The sequence below is a fragment of the Siphateles boraxobius genome, unplaced genomic scaffold (assembly GCF_051911475.1).
Source record: "Siphateles boraxobius isolate OS27281-9 unplaced genomic scaffold, OSU_SipBor_1 7, whole genome shotgun sequence".
Lineage (NCBI taxonomy): Eukaryota > Metazoa > Chordata > Actinopteri > Cypriniformes > Leuciscidae > Siphateles > Siphateles boraxobius.
In genome coordinates this window covers 10253401-10269835 of record NW_027509197.1, presented here as the reverse complement: position 1 = coordinate 10269835, position 16435 = coordinate 10253401, and the positions used below count along the sequence as shown (strand labels likewise).

The 16435-nt window shown below is 38.8% G+C and overlaps 1 protein-coding gene across 1 annotated transcript; it reads right to left on the bottom strand.

Annotated features, from left to right (window-relative positions):
• Positions 1-237: 237 nt before the first annotated feature.
• On the bottom strand, positions 238-16270 carry pdzk1 (PDZ domain containing 1). Its single transcript, XM_077216660.1, has 9 exons — positions 16151-16270; positions 12408-12619; positions 12056-12284; positions 11139-11275; positions 8331-8526; positions 6283-6479; positions 5190-5432; positions 1768-2094; positions 238-901 (listed from the first exon to the last, which is right to left on the bottom strand). Exons 2-9 carry the CDS (start codon positions 12612-12614, stop codon positions 836-838), a joined length of 1602 nt encoding a protein of 533 aa, XP_077072775.1. The 5' UTR covers positions 12615-12619; positions 16151-16270; the 3' UTR covers positions 238-835.
• Between the last annotated feature and the right edge of the window lie 165 nt (positions 16271-16435).

Here is a 16435-nt window from a genome sequence, read left to right as displayed (position 1 = left end):
AGACTATGCCAATTAGTCCGAGTTTCAGAGAGAAATCTACACAATAAAGTCGGCATGCAACTTCAATTACATGCCGACTTTAATTATTGTGTAGATTGCTCTCTGAAACTCAGTGTAATTTGCATAAAACATTGTCTTACAACACCGTAATTGGTACACAAATGAACAGCGAACACTTGCTAAAGAACTTGCTAAATGCACCTTTAAAATGAAAAGAATGGGTTACCCAGAATTCCATTTGATGTTGCACAAAATAAAGAGCAGATTTTATTCAATAGGCATCCAACAGAAAAAAGAAAGAAAGAAAAAACATCCCGTAGAATAAATTAAATATCAAGTGTGCATTGTCTGAAAGTCTGTAACTGCTTGTAATTTAACATTTCATGCATCAAAAGTGAATAAAGCAAGTTTAAATGGATTGTCATTGTTGTAGATCCCAATGAAAGCAGTACAGAAATAATCTGTTGTATTTGATATCCTTACTAAAGTTCTTTAATCAATGTTCTCACAGTCTCTCGTTCAAATGGGCATTTCCTCTCTTAATAGATTGTGCAGTTTATCAGGTAAGTGCATCGACCTGTCACTAAATCACAGCATTGAAAGGATTGCACTTTATTTTAAGGTGTCCTTGTTACAGTGTAATTATATATTTAAGTAATGAGTTAAATAATAAACACGTACTTACTATAGGGTTTGGTTTAGGGCAGGTTGCATGTAATTATGCATAATTTAGTGTTATGACTGTATAATAAGTACATGTAACATGTCTAACAAGGACACTAACATAAAGTGATATTATTGAAAGTATCTGTTGGTACAGGAAAGTTTGGTGTGCTCAGAGTCTTTCGTCCTCACTCGTATCTGATGCTGAAGATGATGATGAGGATGATGAAGAAGAAGCCTAAGATAAAAAGATAGATGCTGGAGTTAGAATTGGGGGTTTTGGGGGAATTTGGGGTTTAGTCATATAGTTTATAGATACCTCAGGCTCCAAATATGACAAAACAAATACAATAATAATATACTCTATATTGTTCAAATGTTTGTGGGATTTTTTTTATGTCTCATGCTCACCAAGGTGGCATTATCTTTCTTCAAAATATCTTACAATCTCAAATAACTGTTTGAATATATTTTAAAATGTAATTTATTCCTGTGATGATAAAGCTGAATTTTCAGCATCTTCAGTCTTCAGTGTCACATGATCCTTCAAAAATCATTCTAATATGATAATTTGCTGCTCAAGAAACAGATAAAATCTGATGTGCTGCTTAATATGGAAATATTTCAAATTTTCTAACGATAGTATGAAAATCATTGTCTTTTCAGAATTATTTGATGAACAGAAAGACAGAAAAACAGCATTTATTTGAGTAAAATGTAACTGACCCCCAAACCTTTGAATGAATAGTTCACCTCAAAAATTCATTTACTCACATTTAAGCCATTCCAAACACAAAGCATATTCAGATAGAAATACATATTCAGAAGACTTAAAATACAGCACATATTTTGAGTAGACTACTTTTAGAAAACACATTGTTGGGGCTCAATCCTCTTCTCTTTCATTATGGGAAAGAGCAGCCAATATATTCTTATATAAGAAAAGAAAAAAAATCAAACAAGTTTGGAATGACATGAGGGTGAGTAAAAGATGACAGAATGGGGAAAAAAATATTGTGAGGTATATTGTAAATGTTGAAACCCTTTCTTATTGTTTATAGTTCTGTCTGCTGAGAATGGGAAATGTTGAAAAGCAGTACTGACCCTTGAACGGGTTTGAGCTGGTGGAGTGGCTGGTCTTTCACTGTCACTTTCTGTGTCTTTCCTCTTGTCCTCTTGTGTATAAGCTGGTGCTGGGACACCAGCGGAGGGCTCTTCATTCAGAAGTTGAGGGGTGATGGCGATCCCTTGTGCTTTCAGGTGGTCATAGGCTGTCCTCTCAGCCACTAAGAGGACCAGGGTGTCCCCGCTCTTGCGGATGAGGTTAACCACTTCCTCATGTGTGCTCATTTCCACATTCACCCCATTCACTTCCACAACAATGTCTTCATCCTCCAGTCCAGCTCTGTCTGCTGCTCCACCTTTCACCACCTGGCAGAAAAAATTCATTAAAGGAAAAATTCATAATTCATTTTAAATTCATTCAAATTCACATAAATTCATAAAAATAAAAAATAAATTCAAATGAGTTCCAAAACAGTTACTCACCCTTATGTTCTATATCTGAAGGATATTTGTGAAGATTATTTTAAATTTGTTTTTCCTAGCAAGTCTATTAAACTTGACAAAACTATAGACAATAAAAGTATCATACAAGTGATTTAAAGGAACACTCAGACTTTTTTTGGACTTTAGCTTATTCACTGTATCCCCCAGAGTTAGATAAATCCATACATACCTTTTTCATCTCCGTGCGTGCTGTAACTCTATTTGACGCACCCACCGCTAGCCTAGCTTAGCACGAAGACTGGATGTAAATGGCTACAGCTAGCATACTAATCCCAGTAAGTGACAAAATAACACAAACATTTGCCTATTTACATGTTGTGATTTGTATAGTCACAGAGTGTATAAATAACAAAGTCATATGAGACACAGACATGTTTTAACCGTATAAATACTGGGAACTATATTCTCAGAAGGCGAAGCATTGCTACGTGGGCGGAGTGATAACCACAGCACCTGAGACAAGCACAGTTGTTTCTAACGTCAACAAAACCAACGTGACTAAGTTTACTTCTAGCTCCGCTCATTTGCTACTGGGGCGATAGAGCGCGTTCATGACAACACAATACTAACAGGGGATACATGGAGCCCGGGAACAACTGCAATAGTAGTTACCACCCTATTCATATAATAGTGTCACTAACGTTACATTAGATCTAGCTAATAGGACTGTTACAGTAGGCTAGTCATCTAAAAGCATAACGGAACACGTACCACAGCCACAGGATATCCACTTTGTCCCGTCTTTCCTATCGATGGGATGGCCGTATCCTTCAGCACACTTTTCATGATCCATGTGGCACATTCCATTTTCTCAAAATAGTCGTCCTCTGTGAAATGTACTGAGCAAACACGATTGTCCTTGATGATCTCTTCAGGTGTGTTTGGATCGATGTCCAGAGCAAGTAGCCATTGATTCATCAGATCAGCGTTTTTGATAGGAATTCTATCAAACATCATGGTATTAACAGGTCTCTCCTGTTTATTGTCGCAGCTCTTTACAATACAGCGAACATCCATGATTGTAAACTATGCTTTTACTATTTAGTAATTGTTGACTCTATTACTCCAACTATGAGCGAACTCTCTGCTCCTCAGCACGGTGCGTCTCAGGTGCTGCGGTTATCACTCCGCCCAAGTAGCAGTGCTTCGCTTTTGAGAATATAGTTCCCAGTATTTATACGGTAAAAAGATGTCTGTGTCACATGTTATTTGTACATTCTGTGACTATACAAATCACAACATGAAACCTATTTACATGTTGTGTCACAACATGTAAATAGGTTTCATGTTGTGATTTGTATATTGTATATTTGTGATTTGTATATTTACATGTTGTGTCACAACATTTAAATAGGTTTCATGTTGTGATTTGTATAGTCACAGAGCGTACAAATAACAAGGTCATATGAGACACAGACATCTTTTTAGCGTATAAACATTGGGAACTATCTTCTCAGAAAGCGAAGCACTGCTACTTGGGCGGAGTGATAACCGCAGCACCTGAGACGCACCGTGCTGAGGAGCAGAGAGTTTGCTCAGAGTTGGAGTAATAGAGTCAACAATTACTAGATAGTAAAAGCATAGTTTACAATCATGGGTGTTCGCTGTATTGTAAAGAGCCGCGACAATAGGAGAGACCACGTAATACCATGATGTTTCATAGAATTCCAATCAAAAACGCTGATCTGATTAATCAATGGCTACTTGCTCTGGATATCGATCCAAACACACCTGAAGAGATCATCAAGGACCATCGTGTTTGCTCAGTACATTTCACTGAGGACGACTATTTTGAGAAAATGGAATTTGCCACAGAGGTAAACTTAGTCACGTTGGTTTTGTTGACGTTAGAAACAACTGTGCTTGTCTCAGGTGCTGTGGTTATCACTCCGCCCACGTAGCAGTGCTTCGCCTTCTGAGAATATAGTTCCCAGTATTTATACGGTTAAAACATGTCTGTGTCTAATATGACCTTGTTATTTGTACACTCTGTGACTATACAAATCACAACATGTAAATAGGAAAATGTTTGCGTTACTTTGTCACTTACTGAGATTAGTATGCTAGCTGTAGCCATTTACATCCAGTGTTTGTGCTAAGCTAGGCTAGCGGTGGGTGCGTCAAATAGAGTTACAGCACGCACGGAGATGAAAAAGGTATGTATGGACTTATCTAACTCTGGGGGATACAGTGAATAAGCTAAAGTCCAAAAAAGTCGGAGTGTTCCTTTAAGTCTCCATATACTGAAATACTAATAAATGTATCATCGCTTTTAAGTGAATAACAACTTAAATTGAAATGTCAACCAATTCTGTTCGTCATGAAAACAATTACATTTATGATTTATTCTGTTAACAAGTATGAACATGGTTAAAATATGGCTAGCTGTAGAATGTGCAATATTTAATTAGTTAAAATATGTGAGATTGAAATAAACTGGGACTGTTGATGATATATGTATAAACTTGGATATTGATTATTTAAAACATGTTCAGTTTATTAGTACTATATTAGAAATTGTACCTATTTTCGTTTTTTTTTTTACGAATGTATGTATTATGTATTACAGACAAATATGCACCACACTGAGTTTATTATAGTTAATGTCCTATCCAAATGGATGGACATTTTAAATCTTAAATTTATAACAACATTTTGAGTATATGGAACTTTATTATATTATTATATGGTTTGTGGACAACACTTATGATACTTTTAAAATGCTTTTATGGTGCTTTCCTGATATGGGGCTTGACAGACACCACACCCAATTCACTTTCATTAAATGGACAAGAACAGCAGGAATATTCTTAACATATTCTCCTTTTGGGTTGTGCTGAAGAAAGTCAGTCATACAAGTTTGAAAAGTCATGAGTGAACCTATTGAAACACTGAACCTGTAAAAAATAGATCTAGACAAGCTTTCTATAAATGTCAGTGTAGAGCGTTTTTCAGACCTCTTTGATGTACTGTCCATTAACTCCCTGGACGGCATTGAGATGGAAACCAAATCCAGCAGCGGTCTTCTCCAGTCGGCACAATTTGGGTTTGCAGTCCACATCTGCTGGGACAGGTACAGCTGGGACAGGGACAGGTACAGCTGGGACAGGCGCAGGCACTGCTGGAGCAGGTTCATGCTCAGGATAGCCGGGCAGGGATCCTCTCATTTCTTCCCAGTACAGAAGTGGAGAAGCACCACCCTTGACAATACAGTATTATTCAATAATTTAATATAGAATGTAATGTATAATATAAAACAAGTGGGTTTCACTTTATTTTGATGGTCCCTTTAACACATTCTGTTGTCTCTAAGTAACATCGCACCTTCATGTCTACTAACTCTCATTAGAGTATTAGTTGAGTATTAGTAGACTGTGCGTGTTAGGGTTAGAATAAGTTGACATGTAGTTGCAAAGTTGCTTTTAGTCAGTAGAGTGTCTGCTGGAGGCCCATCACAATAAAGAGTTTGCAGATATGAAGCATAATACTATAATGAGAGTTAGTTGACATGTAGTTGCAAAGTTACTTAGAGTTAACAGAATGTTCAAAAGGGACCATCAAAATAAAGTGTTACCAACAAAGACAAGTGGAATATTTAAGACTACAATTTTTGGTTACACTTATTTTGATGGTCCACAACATACTATGAATACAATACTACCTTTGTAACTATGTGTTCTCTCATTAGAGTAGTGGTACTGTTAGTAGACTGTTAGGTTTGGGTTAGGTGTTAAAGTAGGTGTCAGGGTTCGGGTTAGAATAATTTGACATGTTTGCAAAGTTACTTATAGTCAGGAGAATGTCTGTTGGGGAACATCAAAATGAAGTGTTAGCAGATATTAAGCAGACAGTCTACTAATACTCTGATGAGAGTTAGTTGACATGTAGTTGCAAATCACTTATAGTTAGTAAAATGTCTAAAGAGAACCATCGAAATAAAGTGTACCAAATGTTCCATTTTAATTTAAGTATGCAGTCACCAGACATTCTACATTCAAATGAATGTTTACTGCTGTATTGCAGCAATGTCAGTGAATGAAAAGGACTCACCAATTTGTACATTTTCTTGGTTTCAGCATCCATCACCAGGAGGCAGCACTTGTTTCCTTCTTTACTTATTTTGTCCACCACCTGCTCATGTGTGCAGTTATCGATTTCCTCTCCGTTCACAGCCACAAGTTGGTCCATATCCTTTAGTCCTGCTCTCTCCGCAGGGCTTCCTTTGTCTATTTCTCCAATGTAATGACCTGAGACACAGAACAAAATATGACATTAATCAAATATTGAAACATGACACAAACAGTTTTCTACTTCTCACTTTATCTTTTCACAAAGTCTGTTATTAGTATTGGAATGTATTTAAAAAATATATACATATTTAACTAATTTAATTTAGCACTAGTGTTAAAACGGGTGTTGATGGCGCAGTGGATAAGACACATGACTTTGGTGTGAGAGACCCGGGCTCGAATCCACTGTGAGACACCAATGTGTCCCTGAGCAAGACACTTAACCCCTAGCTGCTCCAGAGGCGTGCGACCTCTGACATATATAGCAATTGTAAGTCGCTTTGGATAAAAGCGTCAGATAAATGAATAAATGTAAATGTAAATGTTAATGTAAATGTAAATGCTACATGTTAAGTGCAAATAGTTATTAGATGCTATTTATACTTTGTGGCAGATGTTTGCACTTCAGTGTACAGTATTGAAATACAGTATAAAACATTATGCAATAATAACATATTTAGTATATGATTCTATTTATAAAAATCATAAAAGCCGTATTGGGACATTACTTGTTCCTGTCTCCAAAGCCCTCTCCTACACCATACCCATAACCCTATCTGATAAACACTTTATTCTCACTATTAAATACCCATTAGGCACTATTTTCTCTTTTTAAAATATCATTAAAATAAACAATTCTCCAAACTGATATGTGATGGGAAAAGGGAGAAGAGTGAGTTTGGAAAAGGTGGTGTCGACTTGGGTTGGTCGCATCCAAAGCTAGCACCACGTGCCCTACTCTCCAGGCCACTACTCCTGTTATCACATGGGTTTATTTTGCAATTTTGTCTGGCTCAATCAGACAATGGTGAGTGGAGTTAGTGTAAATAGCCCCTGCCAACAAGGTGGGCTATTTGCACATGGTGTAAATAGTCTCTCAGATTATTTTAGCTGAATTGAACTGGTTTCATAATTTACACAGGCATTGAACCAAAATGAAACAACACTGAACTGATTTCAACTGAATAATGTTTAGTATTGTCTTTTTAGACCTGCTGTACAGCAGAATTGAAAGTAAGTGTTCATGCTGCATTAAAATTGTAAGTTTAGTCAACTCAAATATCCATGTTGTCATGGTATTAAATCACACTGAAATTCTTTTTACAGCATCATAGAGCCATTAGAGTAGATCACCTTTGTAATGTTCAATGTTATCAAAATTCCTCAGTTACGCAATGCTAATTTTACTACATGCAATAAACTTCAGTAAGTTCAGTTGGCACCACCATACTAAACAAAAGTATAGTAATTCAATGGTTAATATAATCTGGACTGCTAAAATCAAATTTCCAGGACCCAGAACATTACAATTCTGCTGTATTTCCCTTGTGAGCAGTGCACTTAATCTTTGGTTGCTCTAGTGAGACGTCCATGCAATTAGTGTACTGTAACTCACAGTATGCATAAGTCAATGAAATGCATCTGCAAAATGACTATCTAAAGGATGAAATTCTTACTACTTACAAAAAGAATAAATAGCTTGTGACATTAAATATTCAAATCTATAACTACTTTTATATGCATTGGCTGGTTGAAAAAAAAAAGTGCACTGCTATAACACATCCCTCAGCAGGAAGCAAAAGATAAGCCAACAAGACACTTGGAAAGGTTTCATTTACCCAACATAAAAGCTCACAACTAGTCTTTTTTGAGTATTTGGACAACTGAAGCAGATTTAATTTAGACTGCATCTAACTTACAAGGCCTAAAAGTCAATATGAGCATGATAACACATTTGACTTAAGTGACATGTAAAAAGGTAAATGCGTATTTCATGTTGATATACTATGGCAGATGGTACACACTCACCTGAACGTTTAGGGTCTTCTTTCAGGATGAAGCCATAACCATCTGCTCTCTTGATCATGTCTGCAATGCGTGGCTTATGTGAGAGGTACCTGACCGTGGCATGAGCCACCCCTGGTCGAAGGCTTTTGCTCTTGAAGTATTTGTCAGCATCCTCCTCCACCAGCAGAAGCATCACTCTGTCACCGGCTGCTTTCACCTACAATAACAAATGGAATACATCATTATAATATTCTCCTCAAAGCACTGATATTTGGGGTAATGCAGAGTAAAACATTAGGGTCAAGGTCTTCAGCAGCATCCATGGCAGCTATTAAGGACCTATTATAACATATTTGTTTTTTACATTTTCAACTTACATATCCATTTGACTACTTTTACATTTACAACTTTAGTGTATAATGTTGCTGTCTGAGCATGAAAAAGGCCTGCAAAGTTACAAAGCACAAAGTCACTTTCCAAAGTCACTGAGTGATACTGAGTGACAAAGTCACTCAAAATGGATTTATTCGCTATATCACTATCACGGTGTGTGTTTTGTGTCGTGTGTCATGTGTCCTTGTTCTTGTCTGTCATGTGATACCCTTTTTGTCATGCGATCCTGCCATGTGTCTTGTCATTTGTTAACTGTCTGATCATTGTTCACAGGTGTTCCTTGTCTTGTAATTAGTCAGTGTATTTAAGCCCTCATGTTTGCCTCATTGTTCTTGTTTTGTTTCAGGCCTTGCCATGCCTTTGTTTTTGTGTTTGATTAGTGTTTATATTAAAGTTTGCGTTTGGGTCCTCACCAGCTTGCCTACAGTGAATTGATTCACAACAGAATCCACGACCAAAATATAGACCCAGCAATCCGTCTCTTTCGCCTCAGCCAAGGTCAGACAGTTCAGGGAGCCAGGGTGGACCTTGAATTTTCGCCTGATTGAGAGTTATGTGGAGGAATTTTGCGAGCTCTTCTATGGGGTGGACGTTGATGATGATGTCTTGAAAGACATGTTCTGCTACGGCCTTACGGACCTCCTGGAATACCGTATGCCTGACAACACCCCGACATGGACGTTAAAACAGTATATTGACATTGCCCTCTGGATAAGAGGCTCACTATTTACTGGGGGCTTTGTGGATGAGGGATGATATTCACGTCAGATCTGCCGAGCCTCTTCACGTCAGTCCTGCCGAGCCTGAGCTGCTTCACGTCAGTCCTGCCGAGCCTGAGCTGCTTCACGTCAGTCCTGCCGAGCCTGAGCTGCTTCACGTCAGTCCTGTCGAGCTTGTGCTTCATGTCAGTCCTGCCGAGCCTGGACTTCACGTCAGTCCTGCCGGGCCTCTGCATCACGTCATGGCCTCCGAGCCAGAGACTATTCATCTTATACCCACCGAGCCTGAGACTGTACACGTCATGCCCACCGCGCCAGAGACCGTTCACATCATGCTTGCCGCACAAGAGACTGTTCACGTCGTGCCTGCCGCACAAGAGACTCTTCACGTCGTGCCTGCTGAACAAGAGACTGTTCACATCGTGCCTGCCGAACAAGAGACAGTTCACGTCATGCCTGCCGAGCCAGAGACTGTTCACGTCATGCCCGACGAGCCAGAGACTGTACACACCAGGTCAGCTGTGCTTATGTCTCTGGACAAGGTTGCCGCGACTCCTGAACCCTCCGTGATTGCAGCATTAGCCATTATGGCTACAACCATGTGGTGTGTGTCTCACATCGGAGCCGGTGACTGTTCCTGAGCCAGTGTCTATTCCAGTTCATAACCCCATAGCTGCCCCCAAGAAAATTCAAGGTCCACCCTGGCTTCCTGAACTGTCTGGGCCACCCTGGTCTCCTGAACTGTCTGGTCCACCCTGGCCACCTGAACTCGCTGATCCACCCTGGCTTCCTGAACTGTCTGGTCCACCTTGGCCACCTGCACAGCCTGCCCCGCCCTGGTCGCCTGCACAGCCTGTTCTCCCCTGGTCACCCACACAGCCTGCTCCACCCTGGTCACCTGCACAGCCTGCTCCACCCTGGCCTCCCGTCCTGCCACAATCTCCAGGCCCTCTTCCGCTTCATTAATATAATTCTTTAATATAATTCCTGCCCAAGGCATATGCAAAAAAAAAGCGAAGCCTGGATGAGTTACATTAATAGTGTGTTGAAACTTGAGGTTGTGGTATGGGACATTACATTTCCAAAACACACTTGAAACGGTTGACCAATCATAACAAGCTGGTCCAGCTGACCAATAAGAGCACATTTCAGAAGGAGGGGCTTCCGAATGAACTAAACAGAGCATTATTGACAGACTGGGAAGAGAGGTGCTGCAACAATGTAAAATATGTGAAAAATAATGTGTTTTTGAAGATGCAAACATTAAAACAGATTCTAGTAAAGTCCAAAAACAAATTCAAGACTTTAAAAAAGGGCATAATATGGCCTCTTTAAAGGGATAGATCACACAAAAAGTAAAATTCTGTAATCTCAGCCTTATGTCGCTCCAAACCTGTATGACTTTCTTTCTTCTGTGGAAGAATGTCGGTAACCAGTTTCACGTCCCAGTGACTTCCATTGTATAGTCAAAAAAATACAATGGAAGTGAATAGGAACCAAAACTGTATGGTTATCAACATTTTTCAAAATATCCTCTTTTGTGTTCTGAGAAGAAATAAAGTCTGCAGGTTTGGAATGACATGAGGGTGAGTAAATGATGACGGAATGATTCCTTTAAAGCTTTTCTGAAACCCTAAAGCAACTGTATTATAAAGTTGTTGACAACGAGCAAATGTTAGACAGGAATTATTGTAGTTAATATGACAATTTAACTTACCTTTTGCACAATCTGATCATGTGTGAGACTCTCAACATTTTCGCTGTTTATCTCCACCAAGCGATCACCTATCTTCACACCCGCCTGATCAGCTACTCCTCTTGACACCACTTCTGTCATGAACATACCTTGAGTACCTGAGAGAAAACAGGGTTAGAACAAATAACTACTGTTTGTACTTCATTTCACAAGCCACTCCAAATATTTCAGACAATTATCAACATATTGGTTGATTTATCCAAGAGAGGCCTGAGAAAATTAGTTAACCTTTAATTTTCTCAGCCTCAGATGACCATTTGCTGACTGTCGACAGCACTGGAAAACACGTGACTTGCTGACCATGGGCATTTCTGAGGATTAACTAATGACTGGATTTACCTGTTTTCGCCAGTTTAGAGGCACATCTTTAAAAGATTCAGACTGAGGGAGAAATTTAACTTGATTTATTGCTTTTGTGTGTGTGTGTGTGTGTGTGTGTGTGTGTGTGTGTGTGTGTGTGTGTGTGTGTGTGTGTGTGTGTGTCTGTGTGTGTGTGTGTGTGTGTGTGTGTGTGTGTGTGTGTGTGTGTGTGTGCGTGCGCAAGTGTGTGTTTGTGTGTGCGCGCGCGCGCGCGTGTGTGTGTGTGCATGCGTGTGTTATACCTGTAGAACAATCTACTCATAAAAATATATTTTTTTACTGGGTGGGGGCACATCGCTGTGAAATCCCTCTTTTGGAACCTTTACTTTGAAGTGTACTTTGGATGGACAAAAATTCAGATCGCAAAGTCATTACAGATTCTTCACACTTTTGATATTTCATTTTCCCATGTTGGTCAGATGGTCTATTTTGTTCAAGTAGTCAATTCTTTGCCCAAATTGTAGACCAGGTGTTATGATGCCAGTCAAAGCTCTGGCTATGGGAGTTTTATAGCTTACCTTTGGTGGACTTTAAGGAGAAACCCAATCCACTGCTGGATTTTTGCAGATAACAAAGTTTGGCTTTAGCGGCTGGTGCAGGCACTCCATTCATGGTAGGTTGGCTCTGACCTGACTGGGACTGAGGGTTGGCAAGATTCACACCGTTGGCTTTGGCCGTCTTATATGGCTCCTCTCCAAGAACGTGCAATGTGACGCTCATCCCACTCTTTCTCACCAAATCTGCAACCTGACCCAAGAAAAAGTCAAGTGCAAGGTAAAACCTTTTCAATAAAACATTGTTTTCCTTTCAGTAGCCACAATCATGAGATTAATTTAACATTTAGAATAGCAATTTCCAAATATGTCAAACCTGACTGTGCTCCAGATTGTCCACAAAAGTTCCATTGACTCTGATAATGCGGTCTCCATCCTTCAGACCAGCCAGCTCAGCCCCGCCGCCCATCTCCAGGGCTCGGATCAGGTGACCCTCCTCACCCTGCTCCACTCGGAGGTAGAAGCCATAGCCCTGTCCCTCTCGCTTGGTCAGAGAAATAATATGTGGTTTTGGCCCAGCCATTTTTCCTGTTTGGATACATTGATCGATCAGTGTTGCCTTCACACCGAGGTCATCTAACATGTGATAATATGCTCTTCTTGGTACATCTTATGTTAGGGATGGGAATCGAAAACCGGTTCTTCTTCAGAACCGGTGCCCAGTGAACCGATTCCTTGGAACCGTTAGCATGCTTGCTTAACGATTCCTCTTATTGGTTCTGCTCGTTGCAAATGTGTCATGACGTCACACACGCGCGACGTTGTTTTGGTTACATTTCACGGGAAAAGACGACAATAGAGGGAATGCATTAACGTCACTTTCCCGCCGGAACACGCCCCCTCAGCCGGACTGAGTGGCAGAAGAGCTGCTGCGTGACTGGATTTAATAGGGGAAACTGCGAAAACGCAAGTAAAAACGATTATCAGTTTAAACTAAAGATTGGACTCAATATAGTGTTCCTTACAACTTACTAAAGATCCAGTGATCCATGGATATTAACATGCAGCCAGGAATCGTGTTTCCTGACATATGTGCCTGATTTCGACGCCAGGGAAATACATACAGCACATTTGCCTGTGAATGCTTTATATAAATACAAAATAGGCAGGTCTAAATCCAGGTGATCACTTATCAATGTTATATCATCATATCGTCTAGAGACTTAAAACTTGTATAGTTTTTTGTCAGTGTTTATTTAAAAATGTCAAATTATACAGAATATACAGTGGTAAATATTTGATTGATGAGTTGTCACTGCAATATATAACAATACAATATATAGAGAATGATTTTACCACTAAATTCATCATATTGACACAAAAATGATAACTGCAAATCCACCTTTCGCTGCCTGGAGTCCAGTTTTTTCTATGAATTGCAGCGATCTATTTGCTTCTCTGTTCTGGAGCTTTAGGTAGTCTGTAAAAATATTCCTCATATTTCTTGTCAAATCTAGTTGTACAGTCAGTCTCAAAGCTCTTTCCCGTTTTAGACGCGTTTTGTGTGTTTTTCCGCAGCATTCACACTGAAAACCAATGCTGCCGCTCAGTCTTTTTGCCACTTGTGGGCGTAACTGCAGTCACTCCGGCCAACGGTGACGTCACGTGCATTCCCTCTATACGGTTACTTGCAGTTGCAACACTTGTAAAATTTTAATTTCGTCAAAGGGAACTACCTCCAATATGCAGAAACATTTGGCCACACAGCATGCAATTCATTTGACGCGAGTTTGAGTAATTAAAAATGTTCCAACTACTTTAAAAGCCTACATCTGGGCACATTTCGGTTTTTATGAACAACCTGGTAAGCACGACCTGGAGAAGAGACAGTGCGTGTGCGCTCATGTCACGCACAAATAGAATATGCAGGAGGTACTACCACTAACTTGAAATACCACGTTAGCCGTGTTCACTCGAGCTGTTATAACGCCTGCAGAGTCTGACTGCTTTAGAGTAAGCATGAGCTCCAATATCACCCGGATCCGCAGCCAAAAACAAATCATCCACCCGCCCTAATGTTATCTGATTTAGGTATCCGCACCCGATGGTCAAATTACAAGTATTCTGTGTTGTTATGCGTTATTATAAATGGATGATCGTCTTCAACAACGGACTCGTTGACGGATGCGCGCGTTTCAGGGTAACATTATACACGGATGAATGAGCGCTGCTTTTAAATGAACATTTCTTTAAATCAAAATTGATTTGACAGAATTTCATTTTCTTAATGGCATAAAAAGACTTTAGTCCCATGAAACTTTAACTGGAATGTCACTGTTTCTGTCACTGCGACTTCCCGAACAGGCGAACACACACACACACACACACACGTGTGCACGCACACATCACTTTTGAAGTAAAATTGAAAATTGGATGCAGTGCATCGTAATGAAGTGAGAGGAGACCGATTTCATTTCTCACTATACAGAGTTATAATGACAAAATGTCGTGAGATAAATCACAGGTGTTAGTAATCAATGGCAGCAGAAAAGTGCAGATTAAACAAAGAGGAACCCTTCCAAGTTGACAAGATTATGTAATATTCTATAATCTTGAAATGGATGTGATAACGGGGATAATATAGAATTGTCAAAGGCCATATAATCATTGACCTGTGTTAGGGTGAATCTGCCAATCTACAGTCAAGTTAAAGTCAACATATTTCACTTATATTTCTGACCAGGTTATTTAGCTAAAAACACATGAAAGGTAAAATCATTTCAGAGGCACAACAGGTATGTTTTCTTAACTAAATATAAATTAAAATTAAATTAGTTACTATTTAATTAGATATCAACTCAAATTAAATGATTACAGCAATAATGAAATGTATTAACATTTAGATTTTTATATAAACCAATTAATCATGCGCAATAATACCAGGAATGTGTAAAATAAAGAAAGAAATAACATATAAATAAATAAATAATAGATTCAGTGCTCTGACCCAACAGTTAATTGTTAACAAAGTGGATAAATGTTTTTTATGTCCAAATACTCTTTGGTCTAAAACGCTTGTACCTTGTCTCTGCAATTACGATTACAGATCATGAAAGAAAGAAAGAAAGAAATAAATTAAGAGAGTTAGGGAGCGCTCTGATTCTGTAATTGTTCATTGTTACCAAAGTGGCTGCATGTGTTTATTTTATGTTTTGGTCTAAAACACTTGTACATTATCTCAGTAATGAATGTCGATATACGAATGTCAATCATAAAATCTTTAGAAAACAGTTGACTCAGATGTGAGGACCCGTCATCAAGGCTTCCGAGGCTTTACCAAGATTGCCTACAGCCTTTGTTCATTTTCATAAATGTTTTACCAGGGAAAACTGCATAAGCTGTAGATTAAAGCACCACAGATGCCATATCAATTACATAATACCTCACACATCAGCTGAGAGCTGAAGTACACTTCTCACACTTGAGCGCTTCATGAACTGCTATATGAGCTGGTAATGCTCTCACACCATCACATTATGCCTACAACTACCTCCTTTCTGCAGTTTAATAATTAATGCTACTTGCTTTAAGTTTCTCATCTGGTACAAATAATTTGAAAACAAGAATTTCACTTAAGCTGTCAAACGGGTCAGGAAGTCGCATGCTGACATTTCTCAACAAGATTCCAAAGGAGAACTTAGGGATTCGAGTACACAATTTCTACTCTATTCTATTCTATTTTATTCTATTCTGATAAAAACTTCTGATAAAACTTCTGTTACAAACTGACTCTATATATTTTCCAAATTGAATGTTACATTTCTACTCCATTCCATTATACTATATCCTTATAAAAACTTTCAAATGACATGACTCTAATCATTCTTTCCAAATTGGAAGTTAAATTTCTATTCTATTCTATTCTGAAAAAAAACTTTTAAATGACATGCCTCTGTATATATTTTCCAAATTATACATTATTATCTATTCTATTCTGATAAAAAAAATTCAAATGACATGACTCTGAATCTATTTTCCAGATTGTAAGTTACACCTCAAAGCAGATAATATTTAAATGTATATGTATCTATGTTCTGAAATGAAGTATATGTCACTCACCAGCTGCAGTCTCCTCAGTGTCCCAGTCTAAAGGAGGTGGCTGCTTGCTTCTGCTCAGGTGTTATCTAGCACTGTGTAAGTGTGTGTGAAGGACTTTGAAAGGCCAAAGGTTGATCTAAAAGGTGAGTTATTTAACCATGTCCCGTGGCTGGAGGATTATTCTCTGTTGCTATGTGACCATACTCTACCTGAAATAAATTAAATAAAAAAAGATTTTGTTTTAACAAGACACGAAACCTTCATTTGTAAATCTATGACGTCTGCAGGGATATCTCTTATCCACTC